This window comes from Salmo salar, chromosome 04, assembly GCF_965601325.2.
Source record: "Salmo salar chromosome 04, fSalSal1, whole genome shotgun sequence".
Taxonomy (NCBI): Eukaryota; Metazoa; Chordata; class Actinopteri; order Salmoniformes; family Salmonidae; genus Salmo; species Salmo salar.
In genome coordinates this window covers 39,560,170-39,581,332 of record NC_138294.1, presented here as the reverse complement: position 1 = coordinate 39,581,332, position 21,163 = coordinate 39,560,170, and the positions used below count along the sequence as shown (strand labels likewise).

General features: G+C 43.6%; 1 protein-coding gene across 1 annotated transcript in view; it reads left to right on the top strand.

Moving 5' to 3' along the window:
• abcg4a (ATP binding cassette subfamily G member 4a) overlaps positions 1–20,852 on the top strand; it is a 36,108-nt gene extending 15,256 nt beyond the window's left edge. Inside the window, exons 3-15 of the mRNA XM_014195814.3 lie at positions 7,332–7,449; positions 7,673–7,805; positions 8,189–8,239; positions 13,980–14,125; positions 14,285–14,408; positions 14,849–14,963; positions 15,160–15,305; positions 15,534–15,641; positions 15,861–16,029; positions 16,261–16,361; positions 16,573–16,731; positions 16,959–17,077; positions 17,328–20,852. Coding sequence (XP_014051289.1) covers positions 7,332–7,449; positions 7,673–7,805; positions 8,189–8,239; positions 13,980–14,125; positions 14,285–14,408; positions 14,849–14,963; positions 15,160–15,305; positions 15,534–15,641; positions 15,861–16,029; positions 16,261–16,361; positions 16,573–16,731; positions 16,959–17,077; positions 17,328–17,553 — 1,715 coding nt within the window. The 3' untranslated portion in view covers positions 17,554–20,852. The remainder of the gene's footprint in view (positions 1–7,331; positions 7,450–7,672; positions 7,806–8,188; positions 8,240–13,979; positions 14,126–14,284; positions 14,409–14,848; positions 14,964–15,159; positions 15,306–15,533; positions 15,642–15,860; positions 16,030–16,260; positions 16,362–16,572; positions 16,732–16,958; positions 17,078–17,327) is intronic.
• The last annotated feature ends 311 nt before the right edge of the window (positions 20,853–21,163 follow it).

Below are 21,163 nucleotides of genomic sequence, written 5' to 3'. Positions count from 1 at the left end.
ACCTGCTGGAACAGTGCCTCAGCGACCTAGAGAGCGGTATTGAGATCAGAGAGAGGGATGAAACGGCATGATTTTGAGAATCTGTCCATAACCACCAAAATGATGGTGAACCCATCAGAGAAGGGGAGATCAGTGACAAAATCAATGGAAAGATGAGATCAGGGACGCTGAGGCACGGGAAAGTGAAAGAGTTTACCTGCTGGAGCGTGCCGGGGAGATTTAAATTGTGTACATACTGAACATGAGTTGACATAGTGTTGACATGAGTTGACACAGCATCATCCTGCGCCAAAGTGGACCACCAGTATTTCTTAGAAAGGGATTGAGTGGTGTTGGTGATACCTGGGTGTCCAATGGCGAGGGATATGTGTGCCAAGGTCAGCAACCGATCTCTGACCCCCATGGGGACGTAGATGCGCTCCGGAAGGCAGGTGACAGGAGTGGGTTCCCTCTCCAGAGCCTGGCGGATGTCCACATCCACGTCCCAAAACACGTGGCCATTGATACAGGGGACCGATTGATGGGCTGGCAGACACTCACAGGACCCTCCACTGACGTTGAACCACAGGGTGCGGAAAAGCAGGTCCTCCGTCATCCTGGTCCCCAGGCGGTAATCCTCCTCTCTGACCAGGAGATGGTGAGATTATGGAGTTGGATCCACGGAAGGCGAAGGATGACTTTGTGCACAGGTGCGGAGGTGATGAGGAAGGAAAGGCTTTCCTGGTGCTTGGGTCCCACGGTGAGGGTGAGTGAAGCTGTGATTTGCGTAATAGTGTTGGGTCCCAATGGTTGCATGTCTAACGCTTGGACTGGAAATGGAGAGGAGACCAGGTATGAGGTGATGTGCAGGGAGGAGGCAAGGGCCTGGTCAATAAAATTCCCTGTGGCACCGGAATCCACTAGAGCTGAAGAAACAATAGATGAGCTAGTGAAATCGATACAAAAAAAGGTTTGGCGCAAAGTGATGGAGTACTCATGCCTAACCCAGGAGACGGATGATCACAGGGCCGTATTTACGTAAGTATTCAGACCCTTTGCTATGGGACTACAAATTGAGCTCAGGTGCATCCTGTTTCTATTGATCATCCTTGAGATGTTTCTGCAACTTGATTGGAGTCCACCTGTGGTAAATTCAATTGATTGGACATGATTTGGAAAGGCACACACCTCTCTATATAAGGTCCCACAGTTGACAGTGCATGTCAGAGCAAAAACCAAGCCATGAGGTCGAGACAGAATTGTGTCGAGGCACAGATCTGGGGAAGGGTACCAAAACATTTCTGCAGCATTGAAGGTTCCCAAGAACACAGTGGCCTCCATCACTCTTAAATGGAAGAAGTTTGGAACCAACAAGACTCTTCCTAAAGCTTGCCGCCCAGCCAAACTGAGCAATCGGGGGAGAAGGGCCTTGGTCAGGGAAGTGACCAAGAACCCGATGGTCACTCTGACAGAGCTTCAGAGTTCCTCTGTAGAGATATGGGAGAAGCTTCCCGAAGGACAACCATCTCTGCAGCACTCCACCAATCAGGCCTTTAATGTAGAGTGGTCAGACGGAAGCCACTCCTCAGTAAAAGGCACATGACAGCCCGCTTGGAGTTTGACAAAGGGAACCTAAAGGACTGTCACCCCATGAGATACAAGATTCTCTGGTCTGATGAAACCTAGATTGAACTCTTTGGCCTGAATGCCAAGCGTTACGTCTGGAGGAAACCATGCACCGCTCATCACCTGGCCAATAGCATCCCTATGGTGAAGCATGGTGGTGGCAACATCATGCTGTGAGGATTATTTTCTGTGGCAGATACTTGGAGACTTTTCAGGTTCAAGGGAAAGATGAACGGAGCAAAGTACAGAGAGAGTTCCTTGATGAAAACCTGCTCCAGAGCGCTCAGGACCTCAGACTGGGGCGATTGTTCACCTTCCAACAGGACCACTTGAGAGAGAGAGAGAGAGGCAGGATAGAGATAAAGGAGAGAGAGGCAGGATAGAGAATGGGGCAGGATAGAGAGAGAGGCAGAAGATAGACAGGCAGGAGAGCGTTCAGTAAAGATCACTGGGCGTCAGACTCACTCTAAACTAACTGTCTATTAGGCTGGTGAGGATGGGGTCAGCCGGGTAGCAATGACTTGATAGGGCACTGTTAGCACTCAGTAGGTGTAATGATAAGTGGATGTATCGTATCGCGTTGCCAGACATATTGTATTCTCACATTAGCGGCTGGAGACGAGTCCAGTCGATATATTGAGTTGCACCACCCACCCCACCATTTTGCCCTCAGAACAGCCTCAATTTGTTGGGGCATGGACTCTACAAAGTGTCAAAAGCATTCCACAGCGATGCTAGCCCATGTTGACTACAATGATTCCCACAGTTGTCAAGTTGGCTGGATGTCCTTTTGGTGGATGGTGGACCATTCTTGATACACACGGTTTACTGTTGAGTGTGAAAAACCCAGTAGCATTGCAGTTCTTGACACAAATCGTTGCGCCTTTTACAGTACCATACCCCGTTCAAAGGCACTTACATTTTTGAATGGCACACATACACAATCAATGTCTCAATTGTCTCAAGGCTTAAAAATCCTTCTTTAATCTGTCTCCTCCCCTTCATCTACACTGACTGAAGTACAGTGGTTTGCGAAAGTATTCACCCCCCTTGGCATTTTTCCTATTTTGTTGTCTTACAAACTGGAATTAAAATTGATTTTTTGGGGGGGTTTGTGTCATTTGATTTACACAACATGCCTACCACTTTGAAGATAATTTTTTTTTTATTGTGAAACAAACAAGAAATAAGACCAAAAAAGTGCATAACTATTCACCGCCCAAGTCAATACTTTGTTAGAGCCACCTTTTGCAGCAATTACAGCTGCAAGTCTCTTGGGGTATGTCTCTATAAGCTTGGTACATCTAGCTAAAACATGCTTCAGCTCCTTCAAGTTGTATGGGTTCCACTGGTGTACAGCAAACTTTAAGTCATACCACAGATTATCAATTGGATTGAGGTCTTGGCTTTGACTAGGCCATTCCAAGACATTTAAATATTTCCCCTTAAACCACTCGAGTGTTGCTTAAGCAGTATGCTTAGGGTCATTGTCCTGCTGGAAGGTGAACCTCCGTTCCAGTCTCAAATCTCTGGAAGACTGGTTTCCTTCAAGAATTTCCCTGTATTTAGCACCATCCATCATTCCTTCAATTCGGACCAGTTTCCCAGTCCCTGCCGATGGAAAAACATCCCCACAGCATGATGCTGTCACCACCATGCTTCACTGTGGGGATGGTGTTCTCGGGGTGATGGAGGTGTTGGGTTTGCGCCAGACAGCATTTTCCTTCATGGCCAAAAAGCTCAATTTTAGTCTCATCTGACCAGAGAAAATTTTTCCATATGTTTGGGGAGTCTCCCACATGCCTTCTGGCGAACACCAAACGTGTTTGCTTATTTTTGTTCTTTAAATAATGGCTTCTTTCTGGCCACTCTTCCGTAAAGCCCATCTCAGATACTCCAATCTCCCCTGTGTAGCTTTGCAGCTCCTTCAGGGTTATCTTTGGTCTCTTTGTTGCCTCTGATTAATGCCCTCTTTGACTGGTCCGTGAGTTTTGGTGGGCGGCCCTCTCTTGGCAGGTTTGTTGTGGTGCCATATTCTTGAAAAAATTTTAATAATTGATTTAATGGTGCTCCGTGGGATGTTCAAAGTTTCGGATATTTTTTTATAACCCAACCCTGATCTGCACTTCTCCACAACTTTGTCCCTGCTCTGTTTGTAGAGCTCCTTGGTCTTCATGGTGGTGCTTGCTTGGTGGTGCCCCTTGCTTAGTGGTGTTGCAGACTCTGGGGCCTTTCAGAACAGATGTATATATACTGAGATCATGTGACAGATAATGTGACACTTAGTTAAATAAAGTCCACCGGTGTGCAATCTAAGTATGTGACTTCTGAAGGTAATTGGTTGTACCAGATCTTATTTAGGGGCTTCATAGCAAAGGGGGTGAATACATATGCATGCACCGCTTTTCAGTTTTTTTATTTTGTGAAACAAGTTGTTTAATTTGTTTTCACTTCACAAATTTGGACTATTTGTGTATGTTCATTTACATGGAATCCAAATAAAAATCGATTTAAATTACAGGTTGTAATGCAACAAAATCGGAAAACGCTAAGGGGGATGAATACTTTTGCAAGGCACTGTATATTTAATAAATGACAATAATAAGCGATCATAGCTTTCACCTAGATTCATTTGGTCAGTCTGTCATTGAAAGAGCAGGTGTTCTTAAGCTACTTGGGTCAGGGTCTGATCACTACTTTTCCATCAGAGCAAGGAATGCACAGTGCATCTATGCCAATGTTATGTGCTGATATGTAACTGTTCCCCAGCAAGAAAAAAATGAATTGTCGTTCAAACAGAAAGGGGAACTAACAGAGTCACTGAAAACAACCAAAACAAAACAGGTGGGCTTTTAGGAGGGGTTCTAAAAGACACTGAAAGTTGACTAGCAACAACAACTGGGACCAGAAAGACACCCACCATGAGCTGCTACTAAATTTGACCAAGAAGAGGCAAACAAAAGAAAAACCCACACCAAACTTAAGACAGGAAGCAAACCAAAAAGTGGAGCAAAACAGAAACGGGGAAGATCAGATAAAGCATTGTTTGTCTAGAAATCAAATAGGGAGAGCAAACTAAAGGTGTTAAACCTCCACATCTCTCAAGACAACAGGAGCCCTGGGACAGCACAGGTAAAACACCTTCCCACTAATGAGATGACAAACGGGCACCGGTGTAACACATACTGACTAACGAGGTGAAACCAATCGGTGTGCCCCATGTGCTAACGTCCAACCTCTAAATATAAATGGAAAAACCAAAGCCTGTAACAGTAACCAATGATATGTGAACAAGCACTCTGTATATTGTATTTTGTTGTGTTTTTGTTAGATGCTGAGTGAGAGAGGGCTCCACAATGCTGTATAGACTGTGGATTGTTATCAGACAGACATACCTTGTGTACTACTGTTGCTCTCTGAATGAATGTAATGCTCTCTGAATGTATGTTGCTAGTGAGAGAGCTCCAGAACACTGTATAGGCTGAAACTGACAGACAGCCCCTTATCCCTTTTACATCTCACTGTTTCCATCCCTCCCTCTCCCTCTCAACCTTTCACTTGTTTACCATCTGATCATCTCTCTTTTATTAAACCCCATGCCCTCACCTGCTTTAATCTAACCACAGTGTCCGATTTCAAAAAGGCTTTACGGTGAAAGCAAAACATTAGATTATGTTAGCACATCACCTAAACAAGAAAAGCCGAACAGCCATTTTCCAAGTAAGGAGAGGCGTCACAAAAACCAGAAATACAGCTAAAATTAATTACTAACCTTTGATGATCTTCATCAGATGACACTCCCAGGACTCAATGTTACACAATACATGCATGTTTTGTTTGATAAAGTTCATATTTATATCCAAAACCCCCATTTTCCATTGGCGCGTGATGTTCAGAAAATGTTTTGCCACCAAACCTCCGGTGATTTTGCAGAGAGCCACATCAATTTGCAGAAATACTCATCATAAACGTTGATAAAATATTCAACAGTTAATGAAAGAATTATAGATAAACGTCTCCTTAATGCAACCGCTGTGTCAGATTTCAAAAAAGCTTCACGGCGAAAGCACATGTTTGCAATAATCTGAGTACGGCGCTCAGAAAACAACCACAAGCCAAGCAGAAACCCGCCATCTTGGAGTCAAGAAAACTCTGAAAAAGTATTATAAATATTCACTTACCTTTGATGATCTTCATCAGAATGCACTCCCAGGAATCCCAGTTCAACAATAAAATGTTTGTTTTGTTCGATACACTTTATCTTTATGTCCAAATACCTCCATTTTGTTCGCGTGTTAGGTTCACTATTCCAGGCGCGCGCTTGCTAGCTCCAGACGAAAAGTCCAAAAAGTTATACTACAGTTTGTAGAATCATGTCAAACGATGTACAGCATCAATCTTTAGGATGTTTTTAACGTAAAACTTCAATAAAATTACAACCGGACGATTCCGTTCTCTTTAGGAATGAATATGAAGTCAGCTCGCTCCCAAGCCTGCGCGTGTGACTGAACTCGTGCCTTATCCTGGGACACCTGTTTCCAGAAGCTCTTGTTGGCTATCCATTCACAGTAAAAGCCTGAAACAACGTTCTAAAGACTGTTGACATCTAGTGGAAACCTTAGGAAGTGCAACATGACCCCGTAAACACTACAAATTCAATAGAAATCCACTTGAAAAACTACAAGCCTCAGATTTCCCACTTCCTGGTTGGATTTTTCTCAGGTTTTTGCCTGCCATATGAGTTCTGTTATACTCACAGACATCATTCAAACAGTTTTAGAAACTTCAGAGTGTTTTCTATCCAAATCTACTAATAATATGCATATCGTACCTTTTGGGTCTGAGTACCAGGCATTTTACTCTGGGCACGTTTTTCATCCGGACGTGAAAATACTGCCCCCTATCCCTAAGAGGTGCACTCTGTGGCACCATTGGCCAAAGCTCTGGGGATGTAATATTCCTCGCTCTTCATTGATCCATCTCTCTATCCCCCCTTTCAATCTCCCTGTCTGTTCCAGTCTTAATCCTGATGTCTCCTCCCATACCTCTCCTTATTGGTTTAATCACCCTCTGTCTCACTCCCCATTTTTTCTATCCCCTTATCCCTTTTACATATTACTGTTGCCATCCCTCCCTCTCCCTCTCAACCTTTCACTTGTTTACCATCTGATCATCTCTCTTTTATTAAACCCCATGCCCTCAGATGTGTATGAACTTTCCTAAAGCATAAATCACAGTCCACAGACGCTGAGACGCGATAGTTTGGGATGCACAGCCTGAACGCGCACCTTCCCAAATTTCCCAACCAACGCGGTTCCGTATACGCGTCCTCTATTCATTTGAATGTGTTGACAGTTGAAGAACTAGGTTGAGCAACACTGAGAATTTGAAAGTATGAAAGTCAACGGTCCAATATTCTAGAACATTGATGTGCGTACGCGTACACAATTTGGACTCTGATTGATGCTTAACACACTCACAGTACAACTTCGATCCCTCAACACAGATACATGAGAAGGATAGTTTTAAACAAGCTTTATCCTGTGAGTTTCCAATCCTGACAGACTGCAAATGTGTGGATCATCCCAGACCTGTGGTGCAGAGTCGGTATGGATTATGAGAGTGTTGCATAGTGTTGCTTTGTTTCTTGTCCCTCAGGTTGCAAAGCCCTGCTCAAGTGTTTGGAGCCTGTTGTTGTTTACTGACTGTTGTGTTTCCCGCCCCAGGTTACAAGGCCCTGTTAAAGTGTCTGTCAGGAAGGTTCTGTAGCAGGGAGCTCATCGGCATCATGGGGCCGTCAGGGGCTGGCAAGTCCACTCTGATGAACATCCTGGCTGGGTACAGGTGAGACGGGTCAGAATGGGCTTGGTCCAGGTGAGACATGTGGGGGGGAACTGTTACATAGCAGTCTTACACTACTGTACTGAGATAGGAAACCATGGACTTTCTCTGATCTGAGAAAGTGGCCAAGATGCAGGAAGACTATATTGAATAAAACAGTCTCTGATCACTCAGATCAGATGCAAGTATCACTCATTTACTGTCTGTTTCTATGTTTGTGTAACAGAGAGACGGGGATGAAGGGTCAGATCCTGGTGAACGGGCGGCCGAGGGATTTGCGTAGCTTCAGGAAGATGTCTTGTTACATCATGCAGGACGACATGCTGCTGCCAAACCTCACCACGCGGGAGGCCATGATGGTGAGGTCACCTTGCTTGTTAGACATGTTGAAGGTGAGATCACCACAGAGATGATGGTGAGGTCATAGTTAGTTATGCTGCTGCCACACTTCACCACACAGGAAGCCATGATGGTGAGCTCACCCTTCTGTTAGACATGTAGGCCATGATGGTGAGGTCACCTCAGATATGTAGGCTATGATGATGAGATCACAGTTAAACATGCTGCTGCCATGCCGCACCACGCGGGAGGCCATGATGGTGAGGTAACCTTATTACTTCCATGGAGACCATGGTGGTGAGGTCACTGTTAGATGAATAGACAATGTTGTTGGATAAGGTGGTTGGCATGGACCTCACCCTTCTAGGGGCCATTTTCTCATGTTATGTCTCTCTTATATTAGGTGGCTGCCAATCTGAAGATGAAAGAGAGCATGGAAGTGAAAAAGGAATTGGTGAGTTTGACTTAATATACTCTAGTGGGGTAATATTTGATATATATAATGTTATAAATACCTCACATCAAATATAATGTTGTCACATGCACCGAATACAACAGGTGTAGACCTTACCGTGAAATGCTTACTTACAAGCCCTTAACCAACAATGCAGTTCAAGAAATAGAGTTAAGAAAATATTTACTAAATAAAATAAAGTATAAAATAAAAAGTAACACAATAAGATAACAATACCAAGGCTATATGCAGGGGGTACCGGTACTGAGCCAATGTGCGGGGGTACAGGTTAGTCAAGGTAATTTAGGTAGGGGTAAAGTGACTATGGATAGATAATAAACAGCCAGTAGCAGCAGTGTAAAAACAAAGGGGTGGGGGGGGGGGGTTAATGTAAATAATCTGGGTGGCCATTTGATTAATTGTTCAGCAGTCTTATGGCTGTTAAAGAGCCTTTTGGACCTAGACTTAGCGCTCTGGTGATTTCTTTGGGGGGGCCTTCCTAGTATGTAGGTCCTGGATGGCAGGAAGCTTGGCCCCAGTAATGTAATGGGCCGTACGCACTACCCTCTGTAGTGCCTTACGGTCGGATGTTGAGCAGTTGCCATACCAGATGGTGATGCAACCGGTCAGGATGCTCTTGATGGTGCAGCTGTACAACTTTTTGAGGATCTGGGGACCCATGCCAAATCTTTTTACGACTGTCTTGGTGTGTTTGGACCATGATAGTTTGTTGGTGATTTCATAATGTGACTCATGATAAGACTGTGCAATTGTCCTATTAAAATGTTTATCTGACTCCATAAAGACTATTTAACAATATGCAAGAGACAATAGCTGAGTTGCAGTAATAGAAAGGTCAAGAAATGCCTGAGAATGGAATTCTAAATACAAGTGTATTTAACTACTTGATAACATTATACAAAGCATAAGATTAAGTCACAAAGCATTAACAAGCATTACAAGGCATTATTCTAGGCATTATCAGAGAGAGAGGGAGAAATAAACAAAGAAACCATGGCTTGTGCCATTGCAGAGAGAGAGAGAGATTCACCACAGCTGGTCAGGAACAAATAAGAGAGACAGACGATGAATCAAAAATATTTTATAAGCATCTGAGTTGTTTGGATTCGAAAATGGAGTTTGTTGACCAATAGTATTACTGTAAAGTTAAACTCCAATCAGATATCAGACCTACAGGATGCAACCTCTGCTTCTCAGAGATGAAACAATGGGGGTTGGAGAGATAACGAGGCACTACTAAGACAACACAGAGGAAATTCTTGCCTACAGTTGATAAGAAGAGTCACTATGGGGGCTGGGCTGCCCTACATAATCCTCTCTTGAACACATCTCATTCTGCATCAGACAGAAGTGTTCAAAACCGGACAGTCACTAGACAATCTTCAGACCAGCAGTTCATGGTCCTAGCAGCATCACTTCAGGAGTGTCCTTTTGGTGGGTAGAATTGTCTTTTTTTAGACATGTAAATGTAGTTATGTTACACCTTTCCTGCAAGATCAAAACATAGAATTGAAGGAACATCACTGATGAATTCACATTACAATTAACATAAAATTGTTTGTTTATCTGTTTGGATTGGTCAATAGAAAATTCTAATGTATTTATATCAAATCAGTCAGATGACTATAAAATATACTGCTAAAAAAAATAAAGGGAACACTTAAACAACACATCCAAGATCTGAATGAAAGAAATAATCTTATTAAATACTTTTTTCTTTACATAGTTGAATGTGCTGACAACAAAATCACACAAAAATAATCAATGGAAATCCAATTTATCAACCCATGGAGGTCTGGATTTGGAGTCACACTCAAAATTAAAGTGGAAAACCACACTACAGGCTGATCCAACGTTGATGTAATGTCCTTAAAACAAGTCAAAATGAGGCTCAGTAGTGTGTGTGGCCTCCACGTACCTGTATGACCTCCCTACAACGCCTGGGCATGCTCCTGATGAGGTGGCGGATGGTCTCCTGAGGGATCTCCTCCCAGACCTGGACTAAAGCATCCGCCAACTCCTGGACAGTCTGGTGCAACATTGGCGTTGGTGGATGGAGCGAGACATGATGTCCCAGATGTGCTCAATTGGATTCAGGTCTGGGGAACGGGCGGGCCGGTCCATAGCATCAATGCCTTCCTCTTGCAGGAACTGCTGACACACTCCAGCCACATGAGGTCTAGCATTGTCTTGCATTAGGAGGAATCCAGGGCCAACCGCACCAGCATATGGTCTCACAAGGGGTCTGAGGATCTCATCTCGATACCTAATGGCAGTCAGGCTACCTCTGGCGAGCACATGGAGGGCTGTGCGGCCCCCCAAAGAAATGCCACCCCACACCATGACTGACCCACCGTCAAAACCGGTCATGCTGGAGGATGTTGCAGGCAGCAGAACGTTCTCCACGGCGTCTCCAGACTCTGTCACGTCTGTCACATGTGCTCAGTGTGAACCTGCTTTCATCTGTGAAGAGCACAGGGCGCCAGTGGCGAATTTGCCAATCTTGGTGTTCTCTGGCAAATGCCAAACGTTGGGCCCTCATACCACCCTCATGGAGTCTGTTTCTGACCGTTTGAGCAGACACATGCACATTTGTGGCCTGCTGGAGGTCATTTTGCAGGGCTCTGGCAGTGTTTCTCCTGCTCCTCCTTGCACGTAGGCGGAGGTAGCGGTCCTGCTGCTGGGTTGTTGCCCTCCGACGGCCTCCTCCACGTCTCCTGATGTACTGGCCTGTCTCCTGGTAGCGCCTCCATGCTCTGGACACTACGCTGACAGACACAGCAAACCTTCTTGCCACAGCTCGCATTGATGTGGCATCCTGGATGAGCTGCACTACCTGAGCCACTTGTGTGGGTTGTAGACTCCGTCTCATGCTACCACTAGAGTGAAAGCACCGCCAGCATTCAAAAGTGACCAAAACATCACCCAGAAAGCATAGGAACTGAGAAGTGGTCTGTGGTCCCCACCTGCAGAACCACTCCTTTATTGGGGGTGTCTTGCTAATTGCCTATAATTTCCACCTGTTATCTATTCCATTTGCACAACAGCATGTGAAATTTATTGTCAATCAGTGTTGCTTCCTAAGTGGACAGTTTGATTTCACAGAAGTGTGATTGACTTGGAGTTACATTGTGTTGTTTAAGTGTTCCCCATATTTGCAAACAAATGGCAGAATTTTCTCCATCTCCTTAGCTATCATACTCTAATTCCACTTACTTCAAAACTCAGTTCTACAGAAAGTGGAGAGCAACACTTATGCAGTTCTACTACATGATATCTTTTTTTTTTAAAGCAGTGTTAGAATGGATTACCTACACGTACTGACCAGCTCATATTATACACAGAAGCGTGCTACATGGCAGACTCATCTGGGGGCATTTCCAGCCCACTCATTATCTCAGCCAATCATGGCTAGCAAGAAGGTTGCTGCCTTTTTCCATGGCTAAACCAACTAGGCTCGTAATTTAACGATTTTATTCATATTTACAGATGTTATATAAGTTTATTTTTAAGGCACATGAAAGTTCACATGTTCCAGATGGCATTTCTGCCAAAAAAACATTTACGTTCAAATGGCGCTCCTGTGAAGTAGTGACACGCGACATGCGCCTAGTTTCACATTTAGCATCTCAGTTTAAAGCACCCAACATTAGCATAAGGCCATTTTGTGAGAAACAAAGCAATGACTTTTCATAGCACACACACATCTATACATAACGCATAGGAAAACAAACTATTCTTTGGGTCTTAACAGTAGCCATTACATTTTGTCTATCACTCTGTATACATCAAAGAAAGCAGATTCACAAAAGTAATCTATATAGCCATCACAAATGGATATAGAAATGATTGAGTTGCAAAGGAAGAAATGATTAACGCATCATCGTCAAATAATCAACATCCAATGTTTTAGGAGAAAGCTCCAAATCTAACCTATGCTCAAAGTAGAATCTAGACGGTCTACCAAACCCCAAATCCCAACATTTCTGCATCGTATTACTACTTCTGCAAGAGTTACAAAACCTAACAGAGCATTGGGCCAGTAACCGAAATTATGCTGGAACGAATCCCCGAGCTGACAAGGTAAAAATATGTCGTTCCGTCCCTGAGCAAGGCAGTTAACCCACTGTTCCCCGGGCGTCGAAGACGTGGATGTCGATTAAGGCAGCCCCCCGCACCTCTCTGATTCAGAGGGGTTGGGTTAAATGCGGAAGACACATTTCAGTTGAATACATTGTTGGACCACTGACTAGTTATCCCCCTTTCCCTAGTTGGTAACACTGAGGGCCGGCAGGCTGTCTAAAATGTGCAGGAGGATTTCCTCTGCCTACGTTCCAACAGCACCTGACCATATGCCCTTCCCTTTTACAGAAATCACAATAAAACCTTGTGGGTTGTTTGGGATTAACCTCTGTACCTGTCCCAGTTACTGCAATGGACAATATTTAGGTAGCTTGGTCTGCTCGCACACCAGAGAGCAGCATGGATGCACACACCACACCCGTAGGTTGGACTGTATACGAAACAGACAAATCACTATGGTGCCTATTTGTGCTCTGTTATATTGAATCTCTCTGCATGTCAAGTAGAAATTACATGCCTGGAGTTCTGATTGAAAGTGCTCTATTTTGAGCTCATATGTCCTCTGGGACTTCACAGTGGTATCATAGTTTTCTGTTTTCCTGAGTAAAAATTCAACAAGCTCTAGAATAAACATCTTAGATTTGTTCTTATTTATGCCAATATATTGCATGTTTTTCATGGTTCGGGCTAGGCCCCTTAGTTCTAGGGAAGGGAAATCTTAACACTACAGCATACAATTACATTCTAGACGATTCTGTTCTTCCAACTTTGTGGTAACAGTTTGGGGGAAGGCCCTTTCCTGTTTCACCAGGACAATGCCCCTGTGCACAAAGCGAGGTCCATAAAGAAATGGTTTCTCGAGATCGGTGTGGAAGAACTTGACAGGCCTGCACAGACGCCAACCTCATCAAACAACTTTGTGAGAATTGGAACGCCAACTGCGAGCCAGGCCTAATCGCCCAACAGTGCCCGACCTCATGAATGCTCTTGTGGCTGAATAGAAGCAAGTCCCCGCAGCAATGTTCCAACATCTAGTGGAAAGCCTTTCCAGAAGAGTGGAGGCTTATATCAGCCCATGATTTTGGAATGAGAAGTTTGACGAGCAGGTGTCCACACACATGTCACCATTTACTGTAGTGGGGTAATATTGTGTGTGTATACAGTGTATATAATTACAGTGTATTCAATTACTTTGTAAAAGGAATTATAACATTATTCTGGGCATGATCAGAGAGTGAGGGAGAAATAATGCCATGGCCCATAGCTCATGGAAGAGACATAGAGAGAGAGAGAGAGAGTGTGTGTGTGTCAGCACAGTTGGTCAGGAACAAATAAGAGAGACAGACAATGAACTGAGTTGTTGACCAATACTATTACTTTAAACTCCAATCAGATATCAGACCTACAGGATGCAACTCCTGCTTCTCAGAGGTGAGACAATGGGGGTTTGAGAGATAATGACAACATAGAGGAATTTCTTACATACAGTTGATAAGAAGAGTCACTTCGGGGGCCGGGCTGCTCTACAATACTGTACATACAACATCCCAGGTTTACAGGACATTGCCTGGAAATCTTAACGTTCAAATGTTTATAGTAGTGTATGTTTATGTGTCTCTCTGTGTCTGACCACCAGGTAGATGAGATCCTGACGGCCCTGGGACTGCAGGAGTGTGCCCAGACCCGCACCATCTCTCTGTCTGGTGGGCAGTGCAAGAGACTGGCCATCGCACAGGAGCTGGTCAACAATCCCCCTGTCATGTTCTTTGATGAGCCTACCAGGTAGGTACACACCTGGTATACTGACACACCTGGTACACACTGACACAGAGGAAATACTGCATAACAATGATGTTGGGTGGGAATCTGCTTTGTTGCTGCCCTGCGTAAAGGAATAGTCACCAAGCACAAGCTAACGTTTGTCATCTCTCTCTCTCTCAGTGGTCTGGACAGCGCATCCTGTTTCCAGGTGGTCTCTCTCATGAAGTCCTTGGCTCAGGGAGGAAGGACAATCATCTGCACCATCCACCAGCCCAGCGCCAAGCTCTTTGAGATGTTTGATAAGGTAACTAAATTCAAGCTTTTATGCCATTACACAGTATGTATGGTATTGTACAGTATCTAGGACTGACTGCCATATGCTTTGTCATTAGCCTAATCATTATTTTAACTGTCGTAATGAAAGTGAGGTCTATACTGTTGTGTATGATGTCCGGAGCCAGCTGGCTTTCTGTTCTACCTGATCATTAATTGCACACACCTGGTGTCCCAGGTCTAAATCAGTCTCTGATTAGAAGGGAACAATGAAAAAAAGTAGTGGAACTGGCTTCAAGGTCCAGAGTTGAGTTTGAAGGCTCTAGACCGTATTTCGAGCTCAGTTGTTATGTAAAGCATTAGCATACATAATACATAAAGGCATTAGCCATGTATAATTCAGAGACTGATATTACATCAGGCAAAGATATGTAAATAATACTGTGAATGTCTCTGTGTTTCCTTCTTTAGCTTTACATCCTCAGTCAGGGCCAGTGTATATACCATGGCACTGTCCCTTACCTCATCCCTTACCTGAAGAACCTGGGCCTTCACTGTCCTACCTACCACAACCCTGCAGACTTCAGTGAGTCAGCATAAGATCCTGTGTGCGTGTGTGCGTGCGTGCGTGCGTGAATGCGTGCGTGCGTGCGTGCGTGCATGAGTGTGACAATGCAAACATTTTTCAAAGTCCTTTTTAGTGGATCAAGGTTCTTCTTCTTAGTTCACTAACTCACTCTGTCCTCTGTTCTCTGTTTTTCCTCTGTGTCCCCTGTCTCTAGTTATTGAGGTGGCCTCTGGGGAGTATGGCGACCTGAACTCGGTGCTGTTTGAGGCTGTGCAGGGAGGACTCTGCTCAGAAGAGGGCAAGAAGAACTCCAGCGACAAGAGTGACCCAGCCTCATCTGGCCACTCTAACAGTCACAGTGTGAGTGTTGGCACACTGACCGACAGGAATCACTCGCCATCACAGTCCCACACCACTGACCTGCAGCACACAGTCATGCAGCGTGATGAGATCACTCAGGAGTCACTCACTCAGTCAATACCCATACGTCTTTACCTATTCACTCATTGCATGTCTTTTCAACTCCAACTGTGTAAGGGATCTAATTGTGTCCTATGTCCTGTCCTCTCTATGTCTGTCTGTCCACAGGATACACAGTACACAGGAACGATGGAGAAACACAGCTTTGCCACCAGTACCTGGTCACAGTTCTGCGTTCTGTTCAGAAGAACACTATTAACGATATGCAGGGATACGGTAAACAATTCACATAATAATAATAATAATAATAATAATAATAATAATAATAATCTTAATCTTAATATTGACTTGCGTTGTGTGTGTCTGAAATGAATTAGTAAACTTAAAAAGAAAACGATCGAGTGAATCAATACATTGTGTGGGTGAGTGAACAGCAAGTACTGTTTATTATGTTGCGTACTAAATTGAGACATGCTTTTCTGCGTGTGTTCGCAGGTGTTAACCCACCTCAGAGTGATGTCCCACATATGTATAGGGATTCTGATCGGTCTGCTCTATCTCAACATTGGCAATGATGCCAGCAAGGTCTTCAACAATACTGGTTTCCTCTTCTTCTCCATGCTCTTCCTCATGTTCGCTGCCCTGATGCCCACCGTCCTCACCTGTAAGGGACAGCGAGAACATGGGGAGGGTGGAACAATCTTACCTTGTGAACATGTTCTTGCAATCTAGTCTCAGATCTGTTTGTGCTGTCTTGCCTAATGGTCCTGTGGTCTACTTTATGATGTGTCCATATGAGTTGGTAAGAAAGCACAAACAGATCTGAGACCACACTAGTTGTTGTACTATTAACAAGAAATGTATTGTACTCATACGCGGTTTATGTGTTTCACAGTTCCTCTGGAGATGTCAGTGTTTCTGAGGGAACATCTCAACTACTGGTACAGCCTGAAGGCCTACTTCCTGGCCAAAACCATGGCGGACATACCCTTCCAGGTGAGCTGTGTGGCTAAGTTGACTTTGATTCATCTTTCTTTACAAAACAGCAAGGCAAAATAATACTGTATGGTCTCTTCCTTAGGGCATGATACAACTACATTCAATCTATCTCTGTATGTGTTTCTCTCTTGCTCCCTCACTCTCTTTACCACTCTCCCCTCCCTCCCTTTGTCTTTATGTCTCCCCTCTCCCTATCCCTCCCCCCCAGGTGATCTGTCCCATCATGTACTGCAGTATAGTGTACTGGATGACAGAGCAGCCTCCTGAGGCAGTGCGGTACCTGCTCTTCATGGCCTTGTCCACCTCTACAGCCCTGGTAGCCCAGTCCCTAGGCCTCCTCATTGGGGCCGCCTCCACCTCCTTACAGGTACTGTACATCACATGGGTCAGCTGTTTACAGACCGGTACTACCACGCACAACCGACCGTCGGTCGGCCAATCGGCCAATCGGCCTGCGCAGCACAGCAGATATTCCTGTTTTATCATTTCAAAATGATACAGCAGTCTGGTCCTGCACACTGACTCACTCACTTTCCCACTCTTCAGTGGAGTTGTGGTGGTGTTTTGTGAATAACTGAACTTCCCTCTCTCCAGGTGGCGACCTTCGTGGGCCCAGTCACAGCCATCCCAGTGCTCCTGTTCTCTGGATTCTTTGTCAACTTTGACACCATCCCCAAGTACCTGCAATGGAGCTCCTATGTGTCCTATGTCAGGTGGGTCTGCTCTGTTGGGGCTATAAAATCCTTTGAATCCTTTCCTTTGCTACCTTCGTGCTCCTGTCTATGACATTCAATTAATCAATTATAGAATATCATGATGTGTTAAGAGGATATTATGCTGTTTCTTCCAGCTTGGGTTATGTGGAATGATCTCCAACAATCTGACAAACCTGCTCATTATGTTACTCTGTGCAAGGTGTTTGTGTTACTCATTCAACTTCTCCTTCTCCACTTCTCCTACCAGGTATGGCTTTGAGGGGGTGATCCTGTCCATCTATGGGATGAATCGTTCGGAGCTGGAGTGTCCTGGGGTGGTATGTAAGTTCCAGAAGCCTGAGGAGGTTCTACAACTACTGGACGTGGAGGATGCTAAGCTCTATGTGGACTTCCTGGTTCTGGGTGTGTTCTTCCTGGTCCTCCGACTGGCTACATACCTGGTGCTCAAATATAAAGTTATAGCAGAGCGATAAGACGAAGAGTACATTGAATTTTTTTTGCAAGGTTTTATCTTTTTATTAAAAAAGGACAATAACTTAAGACCACAAATCATAGTTTCCCCTCCCTTACTATAAGTCATTTTAGTTTAAAATGTCCTGACAGTAATCCAATTTGTTTACAGTATTTAACCTTTATTATCCAACAATACTGTGTAAAAGAACTATACACATACAAACAGATACCCAATATAGTAATTACAGTATAAAGCATGTGTCTCTATGGAATGAAGAGGAGATGTACAGTAGCTGGTGGGGGACAATCCCAACATCCCACACTGCACTGCATCCAAGAGCTCAAGTCCTGTCCTATTTATGGAGGTTAAGGATACACAAACCTCTTGGTCCAAGATGGGACAGGACTGTCTCAGTTTGTTTCCACCCGCAAGGCTACACTTGACTTACAAATCTCCTGTCCTTATACATTCCCACTGAAACCCAAAGACATCACAAAGGACAATTGCACAAACACTGTGCCCAGACAAAAAGGTTGAAATATGGACATGTGGTGAACATGAGAAGAGGACTCTTCAGGGCTGGGGGAGGTCTGGACTAAAGACACTTCTCTGAAAACATCCCTCCCTCTCCCTTTGGCTGTTTGCAATGGAACTGGAACTGAGGCCCACTGGATCACAGAATTGGTCTTGGAACAGAGTCCCAGGGATTTCAAATCACTGGACAGTGTTCTCTCTAAAAGAGTATATACCAGACATGGCAGAAAGACAGCCAGAGGATCCATAACAATATGTCGTCATTTGTCTCCATTTCCTGTGATGTCATCGTATACCCGGGATCTTTTGGGTAAGCCCACCACCCTGACTATTCTGGATGTGGACCACAGAATATGGCAGGTTTCATTTTGTCAATTAAATCAAAGATGGATGGACATAAGTGGACTTGAGAATGTGAACTCCCTGACAGGGTGGTATGCAAGACTGTGCACACTTTTGGAGAAGTGTTGAGAATCTGGACACAGCCCCATAATCAGAATGCATTTCAGATGAGGAGAGTGAGAGAGGGTGTGGGTCTACTGCCCAAACATTGACACCCAACATTATGCTTCTATTGTAACCATGCTGTGTTGTAGTTGATTGGGAGAACATTCCAGAACTGGACTCTAAAACATAGTGGGTCTTCACAGAAATTTCACTGGACTGCAGCCTCCTCAACAGAAGATAATACAGTGATTTTCTTGACATGAGGGGGACTTGATGGCTGAACTTAAGGAGTGACTTATTTTTTGTTTGTTTGTGTAATTGCAATAGCCAACTCTGTGGTAGACGATGTGTGCTTTCCTGCAAATCAAATGGTGTCACCATTTGGACCCAAGACAAAAAGCGTAAACTGCTTGTTTTTGCTTGTTAAAAGAATGTTGACTCCTTCTCTTCTAGAGAAATTCAATTACTGTTCTATTCTATGTTGTTCTGCATTCTGGCAGTCTGACAGTCACATGTGTGTTGTGAAAAACATTGTTGCTAGGTACTTGAGATACTGGCTGGGCAGTTTTTGTGCCTCTGCACTGGAATGGTCTGAGCTCTGTTCGCTTCAATGCACATTATTTGCACATAGACCCTATGCTAACACTCATACACAGACATAGATACACACACGCACACACACACACATGAACAACCATACACACAGCTATGTTTAGCCAAGCTTCTCTGTGTCACAAGGCAATGCAAATCTTTTTTTCCAATAGGCTATATTGCTATGGAAAGATTTCTGACTCAAACTATGCTACGTAGTAATCCTCATTATAATTGGCACAATGGATTTATAACACCACCATGTCCTGTGTATTCAGAACTTATAATAATAATGTTAGTATATAATCAAATGATTGTACAGCGAGTATGTTATGCTGTAAAGAAAATGTACATATGCACTTTTTGATGTACGTTTATTGCTTCTTTTTTTGTATTTTATTTTATTTTTATATATCCATGTGAAACGTGTTGCTTGAAGGGGTCAGCAACTAGATGTTGCATGATGATTTGTGGAAGGAAAGAATGAACTATACAATTTGAAACATTATATAGAGGAATGGTGACCCACTAAAGTATTGTCTTATCCCCTCCCCAAATATTTACCCAAGTTGGTACCAGAGTTTTACTTGTTCTCTCTTTTTGACATTTACTCTGGATACCCATGATTCCTTGACAGTGATGGTGTACATTCTAAAGCAGGGATACAAAGATGTGAACTAGACAGCAGACACAGAAGTCTGAGGCTGTCTGAATAGTACTTACCGATATTGTAATTTCTGTTAAAAAAAAATACCAGGATGTTATTATACCTAGTTTCAAGTCCATTGTGCAATATTCTATTATAGAGGGAGAGCCAGTTGAGTAAAAATGTATGTGCTGTAACCAACTCTTCTATCATTGCCATGCGATGATACATTTTGTTTGGCATGACAAGATAGAAGAGTTGGCTACCTCACATACAGTATGGGACCAGGCTACATGTGTGGTTGGGGAGCTGTATGTGAATTCAGCCTTAAAGCAGGATTAGAATGATAATGTATATTTAGTCTCTGTTCCTGTGGCTTAGTCTAAGTCTCTTAATAAAGGAAGACAACAGAACAGATTGTCTTGAATCTCTTACAAATAGCAATAGTCTCTCTGCTTTGTCAGTTTTACCTAATTTCTCCCCCTCAGATGTTTTTACAGTGCTCATGTTATGTCTCTGACCTGCTTAGTTGTTTTCTGTATGGAAAAAGATGCACATCCAACGTCTTTGTACAAGAGCTGGATATCCCCCCCAAAATATGTTCTGCAAATGATATAGAATTTTTTGCTGTAGCCTGTCCATGCTATGTGTGCAATACCCATCCAAGGGCATTTTACCTCTTTGCAGACTGATTTTAGGGCGAGAAGAATGTGACGTGCCACTGTGGCTCAGCCAGAAAATCTATCATGTTATGTTTGCATTGTGTTAAGCTCCGCATATGACACATTTTGGGAAATGCCAGTCAGTGCACAATTTTGCACTGTATTCATGCATGGCTAATGATGATCATTGATTATCCTTCCTAGTGTTGCACTGGTGTGATGGGCAATGATGCTGCTGGATATGGATTATTTACAGTGGAATAACAGACTGTTTACACCACCAAACTTATTTTTTGTCTTACTATAATGTCTTATCTTGTTGTGTTTATTTGGTTTGTTTATCATTCTGTTGATGTAATTGTTCTATCAACTTCAACAATGCAAGTTCTGTGTACTGAACGCAGTTCAGAAGATTACAATAAAGACAATTATTTATAACCTGTTCCAAGATAAGATTTGTTTGAATATTAATGTTTTGGTGAGATGTTTTTTTTAATTAGAGAATATACATAAATGTCCGATCTAATTTAGGAAAGAATATGCGACACCATTCTTTCACAAGAAATTCCATAATTTGGTATTTTGTTGATGGTGGTAGAAAACGCTATCTGAGGCACCGCACCAGAATCTCCCAATCGGGTTAAGATCTGGTGACTGATACACACACACCGTCACACAACCCTTTAAACACCATATGTCCCTTTGAGACCCTTCTTTCAAAGTGACTGAGATCTCTTATTCTATCCATG